Raw genomic sequence first — 19,252 nt, 5'->3', positions numbered from 1 at the left:
AGCTGAGGAATCTTGGGTTTGAATCCCTGCTCAAGCATCATGTCAGTGGGTGGACTATTGGACCAGATTTCTCTCTCTCTCTCTCTCTCTCTCTCTCTCTCTCTCTGGCTCCTTCTGCATATGCTGAATAATGCACTTTCAAACTGCTTTCAGTGCTCTTTGAAGCTGTGCGGAATAGCAAAATCCACTTGCAAACAGTTGTGAAAACGGTTTGAAAACGCATTTTTCTGCGTGTGCGGAAGGGGCCTATGTGTCTAGCCTACTTTACAAGTTTGTTGTAAGGATGACCTGGGAAAACCCTTATGTCTACCATTGGCAGAAGGGTGGGATGATTTAAACACCACACACGCTGCTCCTTACAGGCCTCGCTTTTGCTAGATCCTGAAAGCAAGTGACCTTTGCAAGAGCCAGCGTGGTGCAGTGGTTGAGAGCAGGTGCACTCTGATCTGGAGAACTGGGTTTGATCCCCCACTCTGCCACTTGAGCTGTGGAGGCTTATCCGGTGAACTAGATTAGCATGTGCACTCCAGCATGTGCCAGCTGGGTGACCTTGGGCTAGTCACAGTTCTTCAGAGCTCTCTCAGCCCCACCTACCTCACAGGGTGTTTGTTGTGAGGGGGGAAGGGAAAGGAGATTGTCAGCCCCTTTGATCCTACTTACAGGAGAGAAAGGTGGATATAAATTCAACTCTGCTCCTCCTCCTCCTCCTTCTCAGATTCCAGATGTTAGGACAGTAAGGGCTGGGTCCAAAGACTACAACCCAGCAGCTAAATCCTTCCTATGTATCTCCTCAACCTGACTTGTTCTCAAGACAAAGAACAGAAGGAACTTGGTTTCCATGATTTGTTGGGCCTCAAAGCTCTGTTAACAAACCTGGTTTGGGGAAAAGGAGCAGGTAAGATCATATACCGCACAGTCTGAAACAAGAGGGAATCAACAAGGGAGAGAGCCAGCGAAATGTAGTGGGCAAGAGCAGCGGACTCGAATCTGGTTTGATTCCTTGCTCCTCTACACAAGTGGGAGACTCTTCTGTGATGAACTAGATTTGTTTCCCCTCCCCCCCCCAAGTTCGTGCTGGGTGACCTTGGCCAGTCACAGTTCTCGCAGAACTCTCTCAGGTCCACCTTCCTCTCAAAGTGTCTGTTGTGGGGAGAGGAAGGGAAAAGGAGTTTGTCAGCCACCTTGAGTTTCCTTCCAGGAGAGAAAGACGGGGGATAAATGCAAGCTCTCCTTCTTCATGCCACGCATAATGGGAGGGAGCTATTTTAGGGGACAGATTTTGGTCGTCAGTAAAGGGGCACAGCCCAGTTTCATCAGAACTCGAGTGAAGCTGTGCCAGTTCTGGTTAAGTACTTGGATGGCAGACCACCAAAGAAGTCCAGGGTTGATACACAGAGGAGGAGGAGGAGGAGAAAAAAAAGAAGAAGGAGGGGGAGGAGGAGTAGTTTGAATTTATATCCCCCCTTTCTCTCCTTTAAGGAGACTCAATGTGGCTTAAAAACTCCCCCCCCCAACAAACACCCTGCGAGGTGGGTGGGACTGAGAGAACTCCGAAGAACTGTGACTCACCCAAGGTCACCCAGCTGGCAAGTGTTGGACTGCACCAGCTAATCTAGTTCACCAGATAAGCCTCCACAGCTCAAGTGGCAGAGCGGGGAATCAAACCCAGTTCTCCAGATTAGAGTGCACCTGTTCTTAACCACTACACCACGCTGGCTCTCTTGCTCTTGTTTCCGACTGTGTGGTATATGGTCTTGCCTGCTCCTTTAGGCAGGCGATGGCAATGGCAAACCATCTCTGTTGGCCTCTTGCCTTGACTTGGATGGCCTAGCCAAGTCCAATCTTGTCAGACCTTAGAAGTAAACAAAGTTCGCCCTGGTCAGCATTTGGATGGAAGACCGCTAATGAAGGCCAAGGTTGTTAGGCGGAGGCGGGCAAAGGCAACTGTCCCTGTATGTCTTTTGCCCTGCTCTGGATGGCCCTAGTTTACAGGTGTCAAACTCGCATCCCTCCAGATGTTATGGACTACAGTTCCCATCATCCCCTGCCAGCATGATGCTGGCAGGGGATGATGGGAACTGTAGTCCATAACATCTGGAGGGACGCGAGTTTGACACCCATGTGCCTAGTTAGTCTGGTCTCGTCACAACTCAGAAGCTAAGCAAGGTCAGCTGTGCTTAATACTTGGTTGGGAGACCGCCAAGGAAGTCCAGGGTCGCTATGCAGAGGCAGGCAATGGCAAAACCACCTCTGTTCATTTATCGCCTTCAAAATCCTACAGGTTCACCAGATGTCAGTACTTTCTACCCCCCGAGGGAGCACAAACCACTGAGAAGGTCTCTTGGACGAGCCCAGTTGAAATAAACAGGAAGCACATTTATTCCCCACGAGAGAATTTCCTGGTGAACGGTGTCCCATGATACGGTAGCCAAGAAAGCCAATGCAATTCTGGGATGCATCAATAAGAGCACAGTGTTTAGATCAACGGGCACAATAGTATCATTCTACTCTGCATTGGTCAGACCTCACCTAGAGTATGTTCAGCTCTGGGCACTGCAGTTCAAGAAGGATACTGACAAACTGGAACGTGTCCAGAGGAGGGTGATGAAAATGGTAAAGGGTCTGGAGTCCATGCCCTACGAAGAGAGACTTAGGGAGCTGGGGATGTTTAGTCTGGAGAAGTGAAGATTAAGGAGGGACATGATAGCCATGCTTAAATATCTGAAGGGATGCCAAGTCGAAGAGGGAGCAAGCTTGCTTTCTGCTGCCTCAGAGACTAGGACACGGAGTAATGGATTCAAGGGGCACGAAAAGAGATTCCACCTAAACATTAGGAAGAACTTCCTGACTGTCAGGGCTGTTCGACAGTGGAATTCACTGGAGTGGTGGAGTCGCCTTCTTTGGAGGTTTTTAAACAGAGGCTGGATGAACATATGTCAGGAGTGCTTTGATTGCGTGTTCCTGCATGGCAGGGGGTTGGACTTAATGGCCCTTGGGGTCTCTTCCGACTCTATGATTCTATGTCATCACTGGGCGCAACGGGGCCACTCTGGTGTTCAGCCAGAAGCACCAAAATACCTTCACTGCAGAAAATGGACCAAAGATCAGTATTCCTCTCCTTCACTGCTCAGACTTAGGAAGGAGGAGCTGGACACGAAGGCTCTTGGTTCCCTCTTCCTTTTCTCTATCGAAGAGATAGAAAAAGTGCAGAGAAGGGCAACGAGGATGATTGAGGGACTGGAGCACCTTCCTTATGAGGAGAGGCTGCAGCGTTTGGGACTCTTTAGTTTGGAGAGAAAGCGTCTGAGGGGGGATATGATTGAAGTCTATAAAAGTATGCATGGGGTAGAAAATGTGGACAGAGAGAAATTTTTCTCTCTTTCTCACAATACTAGAACCAGGGGGCATCCATTGAAAATGCTGGGGGGGAAGAATTAGGACTAATAAAAGGAAACACTTCTTCACGCAACGTGTGATTGGTGTTTGGAATATGCTGCCACAGGAGGTGGTGATGGCCACTAACCTGGATAGCTTTAAAAAGGGCTTGGACAGATTGATGGAGGAGAAGTCGATTTATGGCTACCAATCTTGATCCTCCTTGATCTGAGCTTGCAAATGCCTTAGCAGCCCAGGTGCTCAGGAGCAGCAGCCGCAGCAGCAGCAGGCCATTGCTTTCACCTCCTGCACGTGAGCTCCCAAAGGCACCTGGTGGGCTGGTGGACTCTGGTCTGATCCAGACTAGATGGACTCTGGTCTGATCCAGCAGGCTATTTCTTATGTTCTTATGTTCTTATGTTCTCTGACTGGAGGCCTGCTAGCTTAGCCAGAGTGTGCGCTACCACCCGACCTCTGGGGTTCTGTGTACGTCTTGAGGAACAGGCACCCAAGGGAAGAGGTAGGAAGAGGACAAGTCACACTAGCGACCGAGGACCAAGACCCTGGAAAGATCTAGAGGGATTCTAGGGAAATCAGAAGGTGTAAAGAAATTACTAGGGTGTGTGTATATTGTTGTCATAAAGTCCCACACGGAGCCACTGGTTGTGCCAAACTCATTTGGAACCTGGTACGTTCCTTTTCCAGTGGAAGAAAAGAGATTCCACATTCTTCTTCTTTTTAAAATCTTAACGTGGAGGCAGAAGGCTGGCAAACCCCCAAGAAGTTGGCTCCGGATGGAGGTTACAAAAACAAGAGCCAGAACTCAGAATTTCCAGCCCCGCCAGAGATCCTTCTACAGAGCCAAAGATCTCTGTTGACTAGAGATAGACGGAGAGAGGGTGTTTATGTCCCCTTTTGTTCAGTGTTGGAACAACTATCACATAATGGAAAGATGGCTAGATTTGAGTCTCCGTTTCGACTTGTATCGGATGAAGGGAGCTTTTGACTCTCAGAAGCTTATAAACTCAAAAACGTTGTTAGGTTCTGAGGGGATCCTGGACTCCAATCTAGCTGTCGCACTGCAGAGTAACACGGGCACCCTCTGAAACCATAATATCAGGAGACATGCTAAAATCTGAAGTGTAAGAGTCTCCGGAAGGGCAGGGAAGAGGGTCATTTCTCAAAGGTGTTCAAATGTGCACCAGCGCTCAGGTGGCGGAGGCTGGTTTCTCTGACTGTCTGAAACCTTACCACGGAGGGGGAAAAACTAAGCTTCTGTAAATTGTCCAAGACAGAATCCATAACTTACCCCAAGTTTCTCAACAGCAGCTTTCCTGGAGCAAGGGCAGGTAGCCAGTGTGGTGCTGAGGTTAGTACGTTCACCAAGCATCCGGGCAACTCGAGTGTAAATCTCTGCTGTAAGAACTCACTAGATGACCTATACCAGTGATGGCAAACCTTTTTGAGACCGAGTGCCCAAACTGCAACCCAAAACCCACTTATATATCGCAAAGTGCCAACACGGCAATTTAACCTGAATACTGAGGTTTTAGTTTAGAAAAAACGGTTGGCTCCGAGGCGTGCATTACTCGGGAGTAAGCTTGGTGGTAGTTGTTGGCTTTGCTTTGAAGCAACCGTGCAACTCTTCCAGCGGGTGAATCACGACCCTAGGAGGGTTTACTCAGAAGCAAGCCACTGAGCTTACTCCCAGATCACGCTTTAATTCTTTGCATGAAAATCAGTGGGGTTTAACAGCGCTTAACACAGTTACCTATACTGCTTCCCTAAAACTAGGTCTTAGGTTTAATGCTAATAATCGAGCCCAGCAGCCAAGGCCAGCCTAGATGTGGGGGGGCCCCCCGATTCCCCCCCACATGATGAACTCTGTTTGTGCGTGCCCACAGAGAGGGCTCTGAGTGCCACCTCTGGCACCCGTGCCACAGGTTCGCCATCACTGACCTATACTCTCTGCCTAGCCCACCTCCCAGGGTTGTTGTACAGATAAAATGGAGAATGGGGAAACATTGGAAGCTATTTTAAATTCCCATCAGGGAGAATGGTGGGGAATAAATGAAATAAATAAATAAATCTTCCCAATCCTACTGGGCTCGCTTTTAACCAGAGCTCCTTTATTTCTGCTCATTTGCATGCATGCATTCATTTATTCATATCCCACTTATTCTCCCAAAAGTGGTTTAGAATATAATTCTCCTTTTCTCATCACAATCCTGTGAGGTAGGCCAGGCATGCCCAAGGTCACCCAGAGTCTTGGCCTACCACTCTATCTACTAGACCAGGGGTTTGCAACCTGCGGCTCTCCAGATGTTCATGGACTGCAATTCTCATCAGCCCCTGCCACCATGGCCAATTGGCTGATGGGAATTGTAGTCCACGAACATCTGGAGAGCCACAGGTTGCAGACCCCTGTACTAGACCATGCTTCTGTTCTTGCGAAAAGCACTACAGGAGAAAAGCAAGACGGAGTCAGGGAAGACGGGAGCATATCATGCTTCCACTAGCCACCTTGGACAGCTTATATTCACATCCCCGTTCAGCCACGGACTCTGTCAGAAGGGAAGCCACTCCGTGTCTTGATGTCAGTTTCAGCTCGGTGGTGGTCTGCCTCAAAAGTTTGTTGTAAGAATAAACAAAGTGGAATCCTCATGCTACCAACTCTAACAAGCATCCACAAATATGGAGCCATTTGGTGCGCACATCCCCGGCAAGCCCTGTTTCGTGAGATCTCAGAAGCTAAGCAGGGTGGGCCTTGGTTCGTACTTGGTTGGGAGACCAACAAAGTACTTCAGAGACAGACAGTGGCAAACCACCTCTGATTAACTCTAGCCTGAACCCAGACAGACCTGGCTAGCCCAGTCTTGTCAGATATTGGAAGCTCAGCAGTTTTCGGCCCAAGTTGGTACTCGGATGGCAGACCGCTGAGGAAATCCAGGGCTGCTACAGAAGAAGGCAACGGCAAACCACCTCTGTTTGACTCCTGCCTTGAAAACCGTACGGAGCCACCATTTGGTTTTAACTAGATGGCACTTTACACTCACAGAGAACGGAAAACTAGAATTTAACCAGCAGTGCCTCCCCTTGCCTTGCCTTGCCTGCACACCGACAGACTTCTGGGACCCCAGGCAATCTGCCCCAAGGCTCCACACAAATGTACACAATTCAACGGATAACCCTTCACGCCCACACAGTTCGGCGGAGGCCCCCGTGCCGACGCCGACAACCGGCCCCCTTCATGCCAGACACAAGCACCGTTCTTGTGACCTCTAGAAAAGAACAATGACATCCAATCCCCGAGCTACGGTTTTGACGGGCAGGAAGGTGTTTCTCAAAAGCCACGCAACGCCCCGCAGTTCCACCAAATACGGTTGTGTGTTTGCTATCCACAGACAAACCCCTCCCCGCCCCAACGTAACAAGGACTCCATCTCGTCTCGAAGGCCACATGGAGATGTCTTTTGAAATTCAAATTCAATGACACACACAAGGAGATGATTAAGCGGGGGGGGGGGGATCCGAGGGAACACACAGGGGCCCGTGACAATTCTGTGCGACCTCTACGGATCCACTCAACGGCCAGTGCTTGACACCGGTAACTCACCAGGGCGGACAAACAGGGGCAAATCCTGCCCAGCCCTCAATCCCGGAACCACTGGAGTCCCGAGGCACGCACGCAACTCAAGTGTACCATATTGTGCAATCAACAAAGAAAACACAACCGAATCGGGAGTCACCGCTCGGCTTTCGAACAGCTTAATGTGCACCGTACTGCTGAACCGGACCCCACAAGTGACAAAGACACAAGGCACGAAATGCCAAGCTGTCTCTCGGGATGTTTTGCAAACAGGGAGCAGAGCAGGAAGGAGAAGCGCCAGCGATGCCAATGTGACATTGCAGGCAGGTGAAGGACGTGGGCTTTTCCGGAAAGCAGGGCACCCCAGGACCAAGCCGCAGCACGCAGCTCCGATGGCGTCTCATGGCCACTGTTGACCTTGCCGGGAGATACACCACGCTGGGTCCCTCCCACCCTGCCCCCAGGTATTCTCCACGACTGAAACGCCGCACAGTGACAACCACTGGGGCTGGGGAGGTCAGCCACCAACCCCCAAAGGTTCTATCTCACCAGCTGGTCACTCTTTCTCTGCCCCCACATATACAATTTTCTACACACACACACGGATTACCTGGTCCCACCAGCCTACTAGCCATGGTTTCGCACAGGTCTCACAGAAAAAATCCACTAAGGGCATCTTCTGTTCTTCCCCAAGGGCTGGCCGCCGCCTGGGTCTCCTCTCTCTCCGGATGGGCAGCGGGCTGGCAGCTCCCCCTTTCCTCAGTGTTGGCAGGAAAGGAAGGGGTTAATATCCCAACACAAGCGGGTCTGGGCCCGGCATGGTTCCGGCTGGCCCACCCGCCCTGCACGGGGGCCCTCACATCTCTGCTGCTCCCCTGGGGGGGCCCCCACGTGAGAGGGGGCTATGGGCGAGGGAGGCAGCTGAGGCAGGCCCAAACCTGAGGCGGCCCCCCGGTCTCCGTCGGTAACTGCAGATGAGGAGGGAAATACCCACAGTGCAACGCTGCTCCAGCTAGGAGGGAAACACGACCCTCCCCTCAACTCCTTACATGTGGCCCCCCCTTGGGTCACATCTTCAGCACATGGGCAGCACGAGGAAAGTCCCCTAGACAAAGACGGTCTGCGTCGTTCCAGGGAGGCTCACTGCAAAGAGGAAAGGTCCGTTCCCGGCGGAGCAGGCAGGAGATTCCCGGCCGTCGCCGGGCACCACATGGCAGCCATCCAGCTAGCACGGCAGCAGCCGCATTGCTAAGAGCCACGTCCCCATCGTCGTCTCCGGGTGGGATGCATGTCGGAGGGCAGCGGTCACCACGGAGACGGTGCCTCCCAGTACGGCCTCGGCAGCAGCGCCAGCTGCATCCTTCGCTCGGGGTGTGTGCATGTGTCTGCTGCGTGTGCGTGAGCCCGTTTCTCACTGCAGCACTGGGCGGACGGGAGATGATGTCAGGTGGCAACGGGAACCAGAGAGAAGGAGTGGAAGGGAAGGGGCGGGAGGGAAGGAGGATGGGAGGGAGGGAGGAGGCGTCCAAAGGAGCACATGAAAGAGACCGTTAAGTGAAGGCAGCGGGGAGAGACGGGACACAGAGGGCTGCCCCTCTAGGTCTCATGTCCCTCCGAGTGCTGGAGCTCAGGGGAAGCTGGCGGAGCCCCCCAGCCACCCACCGAAGGCCCAGCCAGGCTGAGGCCACAGAAGGCGGCTGGACTAAGCCAGGACCAAGGAAGGCAAGCCAGGCACAAAGAGACGTGTTCAGAGCCAGGAAGAGCCTCATGCTCGAACACTACTTCAATTCAAGTTCCCCGGCTAGGGACGGGAGCCGGGGCTCCTGCGCCAGGATGGGCCAGCCGGGGAAGGCCGACGCTCCAAAGAGGAAAGCAAAAGAGTTTTCCTCCGAGCAAGGGGGCAAGAGCCGGCTAGATTCTGATCAGGGAGCCTGACACAATAATTCCCGAAGGTGGCGATGGAAAGACACACGATGGAGTGAGCGGAAGGAGGAAACCCAGAACTGCAGATTTGGTGTCTAGCAAGAAGCAAACGGCAGCGGAGGTGAGCAGTGGGGGGGGGGGGCTTGCCTACCCCCTCTCTCTTCATCTGCTCACCATCGCGCTGCTGTCCCCATCGAACCACGTCCGGGTTGACTAAGATACAAGAAATTCTTTATTATTGATGTTTTTCGAACTAAACAACGGAAGGAAACAAACTTGAAAACTATGTAACGTTCTCTGAATGATATTAGTTTTGTAACCTTGAGATCCAACGTGTTAGAGTTCACGGGTAGCCGTACTATCTTTTCTTTTCTGTTCTGCATTTCCTTTTGTGTGCGTCAATTAGGTATGAGAAAATGAATTAAAATATTACAAAGAGAGACAGATTCAGGTTGTCTGCGCTAAACTCAAGTGAGTCATCTTGTTTTTTCAACCTTGCTGGGTTTCAGAGGGTGGCCGTGTTGTAAAACGTTAGAGATTCCAGTCCAGTAAGCACCTTAGAGACCCAAAATCTCGTAAGTCTCCAAAAATCTGGTTAGTCCGAGGTGCAACCGGACTGGAACCTGGCTGGTTTGATTCGGCACTCCAAACCTTCCATAATTCACCAAACCCTTGGGGGGAATGGGAAAAAGAGACGGACGTAGCACCCAGGTGTCGTACAAGCAGCGCATTTGTTGCATAGAGTCTTCGTAAGAAACAAACACAAAAAACACAAAAAACAGTAAATGGTTGGACTTGATATTTTCAGTTCGAATCATACGCACACACCATGCTGGAGCATCAAGCCTTCTTACACCCACAACGTTAGCGCACTTTGTGATTGTGTCTTACATTGCTGGCAGTTTTCAAGCAATGGCTGGATGAAGACTGGTCAGGGATGCTCTAGGCCAGTGGTGGCGAACCTATGGCACTCCAGATGTTCATGGACTACCATTCCCATCAGCCCCTGCCACCATGGCCAATTGGCCACTCCAGATGTTCATGGACTACAATTCCCATCAGACTTATTTCTAGCAGAAACGTAATGGCTTGAATCCTTTGCAACCTCACACTCAGACAAGAACCTCAGCACAGGAAGCAGCAGAACCAAACTTCTGTAGTTTGCCTCTCCAACCAAATCCTTTGCTTGCCCCCAAGCCCGCAAATTGTACCCTACAATTCAGAAGGAGCATCCAGGAATCCCTTGAAGTTTTGCAAAGGATGCTGGGACTTGGGCCAGGAAGCCACACAGGGGCCTTATCCGTGCCCGGGCAAGAGGCACGTCCCTCTGCGGTCACTTGCCGCCAGTGGCATACCTGCAATGGAGACATGGGGAGTCATATGTCCCTGGGCGCCCCCTCGTGGGGGGTGCAAGAACTGTAGGTCTGCTTGTGGGTTTTTTTTTGTATTTTTAGTGTTTTTTCCAGTTTTGGGCCTGCGGTTTTTAGACTAGCAGCACCAAAAGTTCAGAGAGTTTTTGGGAGACTCTCCTGATGATATCACCCAGGTTTTGTGTGATTTGGTTCAGGGGGTCCAAAGTTATGGACTCCCAAAGGGGGTGCCCCATCCCCCATTGTTTTCAATGGGAGCTAATAGGAGATGGGGGTTACACCTTTGAGGGTCCATAACTTTGGACCACCTGAACCAAACTTCACCAAACCTGGGTGGTATCATCAGGAGGGTCTCGTGAAGATACTCTGAAAGTTTGGTGCTGCTATCTTAATCATTGCACCCCTGACAGCAGGCACCCCCCAAATTCCCCCAGATTCTCCTTTTAAATTCACCCCCTTCAGCATGGATTTGAAGGGAGATTCTCCCTTCAAATCCATGCTGAAGGGGGTGAATTTAAAAGGAGAATCTGGGGGAATTTGGGGGGTAAGGATCTCAGTCGTTCTTGTTTCCCTTACAGCCTAACCTGGCCTTGACGGAGATTCTTTTGGCCGGGCGTCCGGCCAGGACCTGCACCAACCTTGTGAGAATGCTTATCTCGCTTTTGCATAGTAGAATTCCGTTCTCATGAGAACGGGGCAGAAGGATGGAGTTAGTCAGCATTATAACCTGGTGTTTGGCCGAGGGTTGCTCATTTCCTGCCATGTATCGGTATTATTGTTATTGTGACTGCTTTTCAGGATGTCTGAATAAAGCGGACTTATAATCAAAAGCCTTTTATTTCTGCCGCTTTAGATTGCCTTACATTATGGCAGGGAATCTAACTCAGTTTTCTCTTGACTGTGTTTGGATGCTGCTGGCATGTTCTAACATGCAGAGATTGAGTACTCTTGACCATGTGGAAGACACGATAGCCCCCATAGAGGGTTTGAGCCTTCCAGCTTCCAAACTCCGAGGATCGAGAGGGATGATGATCGGTTTCGCTGGTGACTCTCTCCCGGCCTTTCGGTCCAGTTAAGTCTGCCTCTCTTCCGCTTAGGGGCGATCGACATAGTTCAGATCGTTAGTAGAGATGCATATGAAAATTTTGGGGCGCTATCTGGATGGATCGGCGCCTGTTGACCGGTTCATTTCCACCCGGCTAGCGTGTGGATTACAAACCCCAGATGCAACCAGTCCCTGAGGAGTTTGGATTATCTACCATTCATGCTGACACCCAAGAATCCCATTGAAAGGTTCCTGGACAAAATGCCGAGGGATATTCCCAAAGATCAGCTTAGTGGCATAGCACGGAGCTTCGTCCAATTAAAGTTACAGCGGAAGCAGAAGGGGCGATGGCGAGGTTGGATGTCGATGATCGGAAGAAGGGTTCCACACCGCCTACGGCGGTATACCAAACCCGGGAAGTGGAAACGAGCGAATGCGGTGAAAATCCGTGGAAGCGGTTGGAAGCGATGGAGGAAAAACCCATCAGAGGAGGAACTTCGGATCCCGATCCCGAATGCGAATTACCCATGCCCTCGAAGAAATTGGAGGCGATCACGGTTAGCCCATGCTGCGGAGGCGCCAAACTTCGCCTGGGGAATGACGCTGAGAACTGTGAGGAAAAGAAGGCGAAAATCTACTGCAACGAGGACCGTGAAAGTCTGCAGCGGGACCGTGAAAAAAGCAACGCATAAGGAAATCCAAATGGAGTTGGACGTGAAAGAGAAAGCGTTGCGTCCAACGAAGCTATCAACAGAATCTAACGATTCCATGACAAAGTGCTGGATCAGTCTAAACTGCGGATTTACGAAGCGCCAAGCGAAACATCTAAAGCCATCAAACCCAGAATATGAACTGACTTTATGCACGTTCCAGCGGGGAGGCGAAAGAGCCAAATTGGATCGAGAGAGGGCAGCTTTGCACGGCGCAGCGCAAGATGCATTAACTGCGCAGGAAAGGGAATTGGCTGAGCGGGAGCAAACTCTCGGCGAGCAGCGTGATGAGGCGTTGGTTAGAGCCCCAGTTGGTGCCTACACCTTCACCCCGCGCACTGGCGGCCCTCCCTCCTGTCGGGCTGGCGAGCGCCCTCGGCGGTCCGGTTCCAGCACTTTTCAACTTGGGGCACCTCCTCTAACCCTGCTCCTCCAGCGCCCCTACCTATCCAGTACAACAACCAGGTTACAATGCAGCAGCAACCCCAACATATGCACCTAGGCGATTGAAAGAGGGTTCACTACAGACCCCCCATCCCAGCTTCGTTTTGGATGGTACCGCGTCAATTGAACTTTCCCTTACTTTATCCTGCAACTTTCGATGCTCATATGCAGAGAATTTCATGATCTATATATGCGTTCTGAGCATTGAAAAAAAAAAATCACGAGACATCTGGTAGAGTTACGGTGTTGTTGGATGGGGAATAGCCGCTGAGTGGTTTGTTACTCTTTACTTATGAATTGCAGGGGCGATACTGCATGATGGCGGTAGCGGGCTTCCTCCAAAGCGTTCGCGCGTGACCGGTTCAAGATCCCAATGCTGAAAAGATGCCTATCCGTTACCAGTAAAACCATCCAACAGGGCAACGGCTCCTTTGCTGATTTTGCCCGTGAATTCCGAGGCGAACAGCGGCCAGTAAACTTCCACCGGACTGGCCCGAGCGCATGAAGAATCGCGAGTATTTTTTTTCGAAGCAATGGATATTAAACCCGGTGAAACGGTGATCCTTATTACCGGATCCATAAGCAACTAGCTTCGCCCGGATTGGATCGAGCTTCGTGACTTCGCATGAGTTATGCCCGTCTTGCCTATGCCCGGCAGCTGGAGGCGCCCATTACATACCTGAAACCAGCCAACATGCCAGCAGCCGGCGGCTAGAAAACCAAGCCCGGCCGTGGCGGCCCGAGACCCGCGTCGGAACGCCGTCGCCGTTTGGGATTGTGCCTCTACTGCGGAGGTCCTGGCCCACCCTGGCTGCCAACTGCCGAAGAAGCAAGAAGCCTCTCCCTCCGAGAACCGCCTCCATCTGCCAAGCCTCCGCATAAAAAATCCAGCCTGCCAACTCAAGGATGGCGTCCAAAGCTAGCTTTTTTAATGAGGATGTGGCGAAAGAAGGAAGAAACTGCGCTTAGTCTTTCCGAAAGCGGCACCCGTGGAATCTTAATGCCTTCTCCTGATCCGGTGAGTGAGGCAGGCGAAGCGCCCATTACTATTTTGACTTCCTTATGCCAGCTTTAGTAAACATCTCTGGCGTATTGCATTTTGGCCTTTCTGCACTTGTGGACTCCAGGTTGCTCCCACTGTCTTATGAGACGCCAAGTGGCGAAGAACTTCCGGTTTAGACGAGTTCCCTTAGTGAAAACCCATTCCGCTTTCACCCAAATGGGGCGGTAGCCCACTGGGTGGTGAGGGTCCGGTAACCGGTTCAAAACCAACCGGTACTTCTCCATTGCAGCGATTATTGGGAAAAAAAAGATTAGTTTCATTCTTGCTCAGTTGCAAAAGCACTCCATTGTATTAAGGTATGCCATGGCTACTTTTACACGAACCAACGCTTGGTTTGGAAGGAAAAGAATCCTTCCAATTCTCAAGATCCCCCTCGCGAGGAGATCACATGGATGGGGGGGAAGATCCATGTCGGTAGGGGAGGGAAGCAACCACTTCAGCTACAGCTTTTCAATGTACTGTCGGCTCCCTTATATGCTGTAGAAATTCCAAAAGCATTATCAAGACCTATCCAGAGTTTTCCAGGAACAGGAGATCGCGATCAACTTCCCCCATAGAAGATACCGATTGCAAGATCCTGCTACAACCGGAACCCAATTACCTAAAAGGGTAGGATCCTATCGCATGAGTCCCACCGAGGAAAAGAAGCTCAGCGCCTTCTTAGATAAGAATTTAGCCAGCGGATTCATCACGGCCGAGCCACAAAACACACCCATGCCGCCCTGTTTTATTTGTTAAGAAAAAAAGGGCGGTTTGCGTTAAGACTTTGTACTTGCTGATTATCGTGGACTAAATGCTGTTTCCATCTCCAACAAATATCGCTTTGCGCCTTAATAAAAGGACCTCTTGGATGCCTAGACAAAGGCGGATTTTTACCAAATTGGATTCTGCGGGAAGCTTATTATAGAGTAATCATCGCTGAAGAGTCTGAACATTTAACAGCAGCATTTTAATACAAAATTAGGGCAATATGAATATTTAATAATGCCGCTTATTTGGGATTAACTTCAAGGGCCCCAGGAGGCTTTTCATGGCCCTCATAAGCGAAGTATTACATGATTTGTTGTACAAGGGAGTAGTGGTATATGTTGGATGATGTTTTGATTTACTCACAGACCCTGGAAGAGCATGAGGCTTTAGTCGGGAAGTTTTACAACGTTTACTTGATAACTCCTCTCTTTGCCAAGTTGATCAAAGTGCTGTTTTCACCAATCCTCTATAGACTACCTGGAGCTGCTCGAATATCACTCTGAAAGAAACCCGGTCTAGAAATGGACCCGGCTAAAAGTGGCCGCAGTGGTTGACTAATGGCCTGCCCCCACCAATAGAAGGAATTACCAGAAACTGGTGGCGGTTGCATCAAGAGCCGTTGCAGGAGGAAGCCGGAGCAGCTGGCCCGCTTCTAAAGTAACCTTATGCGTTGTGGAGGCTGCATTTGTGGCATGTGGTCGTCCACCCTCGCGGGAAGTTTGCTGCCTGTTGGAGGCCCTGGCGTGCAGGAGGCGAGGACAGGAGCTTGTTTGCTTGGTAGTGGTGGAGGCAGTGAGCGACTGGTTGTAGAAGACTGACAGTGTGGCGAAAGAGCGGATTTTCTCTCGCCTAATAGGAACTGGAACCCTGTTTGACCATGACAGGCCAGCTGTGAAGAGGGAGCTGTTAACGGGTTGTGTGTTCCTAGGGAGGGGCATTGGTAAACACACAGATTTATCGCCATAAAGAGAAGCAGACTGGGTGGTGGTGAGCCCCATGTTTGCTGCTTGTGTTAACCATTTCAATCACTAAGCCTACTGGAGAGCGCAGCCAAGAAGCGACTTGGGTGTGGCTTGTGTTGATTTGTCATCTAAGCGCCCACTCACACTCTGGCCCCCACTATACGGTTCTTCGTGTGACTCCAGGTGCCCACTGGCCATTGTCAATTTCTATCTGCCAGCTATTAGATTTACATCCTGGCAGCGACCTGTAAGTGTGAGCATCGGGGCTGTTCAATCAATAGCTAGAGTTCTTGTGGCCCTTCTCTCCTTTGGTCTTGTATTATCTGCCTATAACTGTGTGATTGCAATAATATTTTAGCTGTTATAGATTAGAATTAGTGTAGTTTAGTATTAGTCTCAAATTGGTTAGTTGTGAGTAGTGGTAAGTTTAGACCCACATGAGGTGGAGTTTTTTAGCTAGGCTATTGAGAGAGGGGAGATAACGGAGACATGGGGGCACCATTTATGGGGCTGGGGATCCCAGTGTTAATGGCGGGGCGGGGGAGTAAGAAATATGGGCGGTAGTAATGCGGCCTTATGATAGGCGGCCGGACAAGATATGGACTATGCTTTCGTTAAGCCTTCTGACCCTCCGTCCTATCCCAAGGAGCGAAAGTGGTTGGAGTTCAAGAACACCCTGCTTCGTCCACTGAATTGTTGATAAATGCCAGAGTCACATCAATAATAAAACATGAAGTTCTCCCACGATTATCTTTGGGAGACCAGCAGATGGACCTGGCTTGTGATCACTGGCGAAACCTCCCTGGAGTCGCGTGATGAAGCGAGACCGATAAGCCTTGAGGCGAGGTCGCGCATACACCAGGTTCCAGCGTTGCCTCCACCAACCTCGAACTTAGCAGGGAGCCGAGGCGGGGTGGCAATGTTCATCCGTGATTCTATTCCCTTTAGGGCTATCCCTGTCGAAGATCACACTGGCTTAGAGTGTGTCGAAGCCCTAGAGTGGTTGGCCAGTGGTTGGCAGTCCCTGCTGGTGTACCCGGTCGCCCTAAGCGCACCTGCAAGGACAGCCTGCCCACGGCTGCTAGAGGTGGTGGCTTTGACGCTGGGCGTTGAGTTCCCCAGGCTTATAGTCTTGGAGTGACTTCAGCGTCCATGTCGATAAAACTACTGCCTCTTCTTGTACAGTGGCTGTGGACCTAGTGTCATCCATGGCGGCTAGGCCTCTCCTTAGTAAATTCTGGCCCCACTCATGAAGGGCTGCGGCCACCGCGCTAGATTTGGTCTTTGGGTGGGAGTTGATCTCTGGTGGTATCCTCTGCTGATAGAGAGGTGCCATGGTCGACCCATTATGCCCTGAAGAGGTCCGGATGGATTTGCCGCACCAACCCTGTCTAGGCTGACGGGCTGATTTATGCCCGCCAGCGGAGACTTATGGATCCGACTGGTTTCACTGAATGCTCTCGCGGGATCACTGAACCTGCCGGCACACCTTTCGATGAGCAGGTGGAGGATTGGAATTCCCGGCTCTCCGATGCCATCGAAGTTTGTTGCCCCGGCGTCCTCCTGCGTCCCAGCTCTACGGCGGGCTCCCGTGGTATACTGTGGAGCTCCACGCTTCTTATGAAGAATGCGGGAACTCCAGCAGGCGTCTAGAAGCGAGTGTGGAGGAAATCTGCCGGTGGCGAAGCTTGTAGCGAACGCATCTTATAGGGCGTTTATGAGAAAGCCTATGAAGTTATGGCGACAAAGGAAGGCGAAGGAGGGCGTTCTTCTCCTCCTCTACTGCATCTGCTGAACAGCTCTCCTAAGCCCAGCACAATTGTTCAGTGATTTCGATCTTTAACCTCCTTATCGAGGAGGGTCCAGTAAAGATTCCCAATTGGCGATTGAGTCCTGAGGCATTTATGAGCTTTGCAGACAAGAGTCCGCGTCGCTCATCGCCCGGGGACAACTTCCCTCCACTTTTAATCTACGAATTAGTGAACTGGAGAGGCTCCCTTGCGATCTTCGGAAGGCCCTTGTTTGGCCCAGTTTTCCCTGCTCTCCAGCGAAGCAGCTGTTGACAGGGCCTTGGCTGCGTGTTAGACCTGCACTACCTGTCCTCTGGATCCGTGCCCCTCCTGGCTTATAAAATACCTGCCGGGAGGAGTTGCGACCCACCTGTTGAATATCATCAATGGCTCCACTTGAGCAAGGAGTCTTTCGAGGCAGGGGTAACAGGTTGAAGGAGGCAGTGGTCCGCCCTCTTGAAAAAAGACCATCACATTAGATCCTGGAGATCTGGCCAATTACAGCTCCGTTAATGAGATCTTTGGTTACCTGGGGAAGGTAATTGAGAGAGTGGTGTTTAGGAGCAGCTTCAGGGTTTCCTGGATGACACATCGACCTTCGATCCCTTCCCAGTCCGGCTTCCGTGCTGGGCATGGGACAAAAGAGACGGATTTCTTGTAGCGAAATCACGAACCAGCTCATTAATGCGAAAGCTTGACCAGAAGCGGATCGAAGCTGTTGGTATTGTTAGATCTGACCATGGCGTTTGATGTGGTCGAGCCACGACCTTTTGACCCACCGCCTGGCGGCTTCGAGTGCGGGGCACTGTCCTTCAAATGGATTGCCTCGTTTTTACTCAGGGACGAGGTCAGCATAGGAGTGATGGTCTTGAGGGACCAGGCCTCTCAGAAGGTACCCACTTTGTTCGCGGTGTGCCTCAGGGCGCTACTGTCCCGCTATTGATTCTTAACATCTACATCGCGACCCCTTGCTCAGCCCTGATGCGGGCTTTAAGGGCTGATCTGCCATCAATATGCTGATGACACTCGAAAGCTCATTCATTGTTGATGGAGGGGAGCGGTTTGCTGCCCTGCAGCTCTACAGCGTGTTTGGAAGCGTTGCGGCTGGTTGGCAGTTGCAGCAGAGCAGAGTTAAAACTTAATCCATCGAGAGGCGGAGATCGCTTTGGCTTGGCGTGCGTGAAGGCGAGGTTGGGAATTTCCAGCCGCGCCCGGTGTGGGAGGGGTCTCATTGAAGGCGCCCGACATCTCCTCGATGTTCGCAGCCTGGGGGGGTCCACCTGGATTCATCTCTTTCAATGGAGACCCAGGTGGCCCACTTTACAGCCCGGGCAATGCATTCTTCCATGCTTCGATCCAGGCCCGGCCCGAGCAGCGGCTCCAACTTCCTCTCCGCTGCACTGAAGCCACTGGCCACGGTGATCCATGCAGCGGTCACCTCCAGGTTGGACTATTATAACTTCGCTCTGGCGGGCCTATACCCGCGCTTGCGTTTGATCAGGAAGATTACAGCTGGTCCAACATCGCGGCGACCCGCCTACTCTGACAGGGGAAGCGCCTTTACCGTGATCATATCCAACGCACTGTGCTCGCGCCCGCCCTGCATTTGGCTCCCAGTTGAGTTCGGATCATCTTCAAGGTATGGGTGCTAACCTTTAAGGCCTTCTGCAGCGGTCCTGGGACCCTGCACCTTCGGGACCACATTACCCCATATGTCCCTTCCAAACCTCTGCGTTCGGCAGAGGCCAATTTGCTGCTAGTCCCCGGCCCCTCTATGATCGCGGCTGGCCTCCACCCGGTCCAGGGCTTTTATTACACGGCTACCTGGCCTGCCTTAAGGTGGAACCTCTCCCTCCAGCTGTCAGCATCGGGCCCTCGCGAGATCTTGAGTGAAATTCAGCAGAGGAACCCTGTAAAGAACTGAGGTTGTTCGCCCGGGCTTTTGGAGTGTCCAGCCGCTGATGTGGCTGGCCCTCCCTCACCCTTCTACTCTAGTTCTTGTTTAGGGTCCCTCCACCATCTATGGGACCCCTCCCCCCTCCTCGGAGGTTTTTAAAATTGGATTTTGTTAGCTTGGCGCTGTTTTATATGTTATTATATGTTTTAAGCGCTGTATCTATTTTAAATCGATTTGATTGTATGTTTTAGACTGTTGTTCTGCCCAAGGCCGCCCGAGGGGTAGAGTGGTATTACTCTCAAAATAAATAAATAAAATAAAATAAATAAATAAAT

At 51.3% G+C, this 19,252-nt stretch overlaps 1 protein-coding gene across 1 annotated transcript in view; it reads right to left on the bottom strand.

The window, feature by feature from the left end:
• The window catches only part of LOC125427881 (cAMP-specific 3',5'-cyclic phosphodiesterase 4A-like), a 339,670-nt gene that overhangs the window by 55,741 nt on the left and 264,677 nt on the right, over window positions 1-19,252 (bottom strand). Inside the window, 4 exon segments of the mRNA XM_048487443.1 lie at window positions 7,574-7,741; window positions 7,801-7,931; window positions 10,103-10,241; window positions 11,630-11,911. Coding sequence (XP_048343400.1) covers window positions 7,574-7,741; window positions 7,801-7,931; window positions 10,103-10,241; window positions 11,630-11,911 — 720 coding nt within the window.

Source organism: Sphaerodactylus townsendi, linkage group LG03 (genome assembly GCF_021028975.2).
Source record: "Sphaerodactylus townsendi isolate TG3544 linkage group LG03, MPM_Stown_v2.3, whole genome shotgun sequence".
NCBI lineage: Eukaryota > Metazoa > Chordata > Lepidosauria > Squamata > Sphaerodactylidae > Sphaerodactylus > Sphaerodactylus townsendi.
The sequence above is the reverse complement of the archived record's forward strand: the minus strand, read 5'-3'. Positions and strand labels throughout refer to the sequence as shown.